Source organism: Hippocampus comes, unplaced genomic scaffold (genome assembly GCF_001891065.2).
Source record: "Hippocampus comes isolate QL1 unplaced genomic scaffold, H_comes_QL1_v1.1 scaffold60, whole genome shotgun sequence".
NCBI lineage: Eukaryota > Metazoa > Chordata > Actinopteri > Syngnathiformes > Syngnathidae > Hippocampus > Hippocampus comes.
Window position 1 is genome coordinate 683,880 of NW_017805483.1, and position 3,535 is coordinate 687,414.

General features: G+C 46.6%; 1 protein-coding gene across 1 annotated transcript in view; it reads left to right on the forward strand.

Moving 5' to 3' along the window:
* Positions 1–2,021, forward strand: part of zic1 (zic family member 1 (odd-paired homolog, Drosophila)) — a 3,038-nt gene extending 1,017 nt beyond the window's left edge. Inside the window, 3 exon segments of the mRNA XM_019876088.1 lie at positions 1–494; positions 623–786; positions 904–2,021. The exon segment at positions 1–494 is cut by the window's left edge and continues 71 nt beyond it. Of these exon segments, the coding sequence (XP_019731647.1) occupies positions 1–494; positions 623–786; positions 904–1,128 (883 nt within the window). The 3' untranslated portion in view covers positions 1,129–2,021.
* The last annotated feature ends 1,514 nt before the right edge of the window (positions 2,022–3,535 follow it).

Genomic DNA, 3,535 nt, shown 5'->3' on the forward strand with positions numbered 1-3,535 from the left:
CCTGGGCTTCGGCGGGGACGTGTACGGCCGCGCGGCGGCGGAGCAGTACGGCCACGTCACGAGCCCGCGCTCCGACTACGCGTCCACGCAGCTGCACGGCTACGGCCCCATGAACATGAACATGGCCGCGCACCACGGCGCCGGGGCCTTCTTCCGCTACATGCGACAGCCCATCAAACAGGAGCTCATCTGCAAGTGGATCGAGCCCGAGCAGCTGGCCAGCCCCAAGAAGTCGTGCAACAAGACGTTCAGCACCATGCACGAGCTGGTCACACACCTGACCGTGGAGCACGTGGGGGGGCCCGAGCAGACCAACCACATCTGCTTCTGGGAGGAGTGCTCCCGCGAGGGCAAGCCCTTCAAGGCCAAGTACAAGCTGGTCAATCACATCCGCGTTCACACGGGCGAAAAGCCCTTCCCGTGCCCCTTCCCCGGCTGCGGCAAAGTCTTCGCGCGCTCGGAAAACCTCAAAATCCACAAAAGGACGCACACCGGTAAGGCTGCGCCAAAAACAAACAAAACAAACAAACAAAGCCGGGCTGCGAAATGAAATGGTGGTTTGCATTCCTGCTTGCGCTTTTGCGCCAAAATTGACCCACTTGTTTGCTCTTTGCGATTCAAGGTGAGAAGCCGTTCAAGTGCGAGTTCGACGGCTGCGACCGCCGCTTCGCCAACAGCAGCGATCGCAAGAAACACATGCACGTGCACACGTCCGACAAGCCCTACTTGTGCAAAATGTGCGATAAGTCCTACACGCACCCGAGTTCGCTGCGCAAACACATGAAGGTAAGGTCACTTAAACGCTCCTGTCAAGAGCTAAAAAAATGCAAAAAATTCTGCATATGATGTAAAAAAAAATCTACGGGTTCCCAAATAGACATTTTGTTGTTGTTGTTTTTCTAGGTCCACGAGTCGAGCAACCCGGGCTCGCAGCCTTCCCCCGCGGCCAGCTCGGGGTACGAGTCGTCCACTCCCCCCACCATCGTGTCCCCGTCGGCGGAGAACCCGAGCAGCGGCAGCTCCGTGTCGCCCACGGCCCCCGTGGCCGTGCAGCATCACGCCACCGCCACCACGGCGGGTGGCCACAGCGGCGCGCTCACGTCCAATTTCAATGAATGGTACGTGTAAAAAAAATATATTTCTGGGGAAAGGGCTGGGTTAAAAAAAATCGGGGTAAAGAGGTGATTTTTATTTTTTTTTGGGTGGACTGCAAAGACTTTTTTTTTGGAGCGTGGACTTAAAGAATGCATGGACCAAAAAAGTGAAAAGAAGGAGCCAACTTTCTTTTTTTTTTTTTTTTTTACCTAAGGAACTGCTCCAGTTGTTGCAAAACGGGGGAGGGGGACTAGCGGGAATTGTTTTTGTACATACCACAACCAAGATGGAAAGGAAACAAACATGTAATATTTTATTTTGTAAATATCATAAGTGGAGGAGAGGGGGGGGGTGTTCAAGAAAAAAAATGTGCTCCCTTGATATATGGACAATAGACGCCACTGAAAAAGAATGCTCTAGTCGTGTACCAAATGTGAATGATTCCCAGTATTACAAGGTGGAGCTTATAGTATTAAATGTGCTTTTTTTTTGCCATCATGTATAGCCCAGCGTGCAGCATTCTCGTCCCAAAAAGTTGGAGTGGCACACTTTTAATCCTTGTTGTTATTTAAATGTCATGTCGACGAAATCGTGTCGAATAGTGAAAAAGCCTGAACAATTCCGTGTCAACCTGTTTATTATGTATACGTGATAAATATACACAAAAAGTTACCTGTGTTGTCTGAAAGGAAGTATTATTATTATTCTGATACATGTATAACTAGCTCACTTTTCCATATTTATCCGCATGTTTTTTATTTTTTTTATTTTTTAGAAGTGCTCGGTATTTATGGAGAAATGCGCTCGTATGTCAAATTTAGTTTCGATTCAACAACAACCACTAAAAATGTTTGGATACATTTTCGTACTATATTCAACGATTAAAAAAATGCGAATGCAAAAAAAAAAAAAACAAAAAACAAAAATGCGTTGGGCTTGATTTAAGGCTGCAACTCGGACACCGACGTCAAGTTGTCAACATTTTATTCCCGCTTGTCAGTTGCGCAATAAAAAAAAACCCCACAAAAAACCTAATTGAAAATGCAGATATATTTTTAAAAACTGGTCACGTGACCCCCACTTCAGGCGGAATCGCTCAATTGGTTGAAGGCAAAGGTGGAATTCACAGCTTGTGTTTGCAACTTTAGTGACAGTCAAGAACAAGAATTGCCCTCACACACACACACACCCACACGCACACGCACACACACACGCACACACACAGACGCGGCGCGCACACACACGCACACGCAGTTCTAGCCTTCCACCCCCTTATTTCTGTTTATCCAAATTAACATCCAACACTTTTGCCCCGCAGTAATGTGCAAATTAAATCGATTAATCACGCCGGTTGTTCCTCTTGTGTATACACACAAAAAAATAAGTTGGCCTTACTTAATTGTTGGGGAATCTCATTTCGCAATCTAATTTATTTCCGTTTGTGGGATCGCCTGGATTTATCGGGGAGGAGGCAGTCAAGGGGGGGGGGGGTGCAGCAGTGCATGAAAAGCATGAAAAGTGAACCCCCTCTCCCCGACTCAAGCCCCCCCTCTGTTTTTTCTTTTTTTTTTCCCCCTCATTGTTTGTCTGCAGCTTGCTTGAGCGGCCCATTAGGCAGCCAGAGATCACGTCGTGATCGCCGTGCATGTGGCAAGTCTTTGTCAGCAATGCATGGACACCGAAAAAAAAAAGGCGAGGGAGTTTTACGAAAGATGGCGCGTACGTGCGTGTGCGTGTGTGTGTGTGTGTGTGTGTGTGTGTGTGTGTGTGTGTGTGGTCAAAATGAAAAGAAAAAATGAAGGAGGGTGTGTGTGTGTGGGGGGGCTGCAAAATGCATGCATCATCTCGGCAATATATTGAAATGTATTCATATTTCCCTTTTCATGGACTATTACATCCGGGGGATGACGCGGAAATGACTTTTTCGACGCTATTTAACAATTCTGTCGTCAGGCAGAGTCCATTCCACTCTTGTCTCACACACGGGCACGATCACACGAACACAGCAGATGCCTTAAGAAATAATCTCATTTTGGAAAAAAAAATATGTTGCGTGTATCGTGCTTCGCGTCGCAGCGAGGGATGTTTTTAAAATCGTGCGGACCATATTTGGGCAATTGAGGGCTGTCAGTGTGAGGCATACAACCACCGCAAGAATCGACTGAAGCGTTCAAAGAACACAACGGGCAAAAAAACAAAAAACAAAAAAAAAACAAAGATGTGCATGACATGTTTCAGAAAAACAACACTCGCAATCGTTTGTCTTGCTTTGCATATTTTCAACAACTCGGTCACGGTAAAGATGCCCTAAAATGTGCCTTTTAGAAACACGATGCCAACTTCATTTCATGTGCATACAATAATAAAGCCAGCTACAACCGCAACCATAAATTACACGAAAGCATCTTTGTTCACAACACAATATAAAGAAAATGAATCC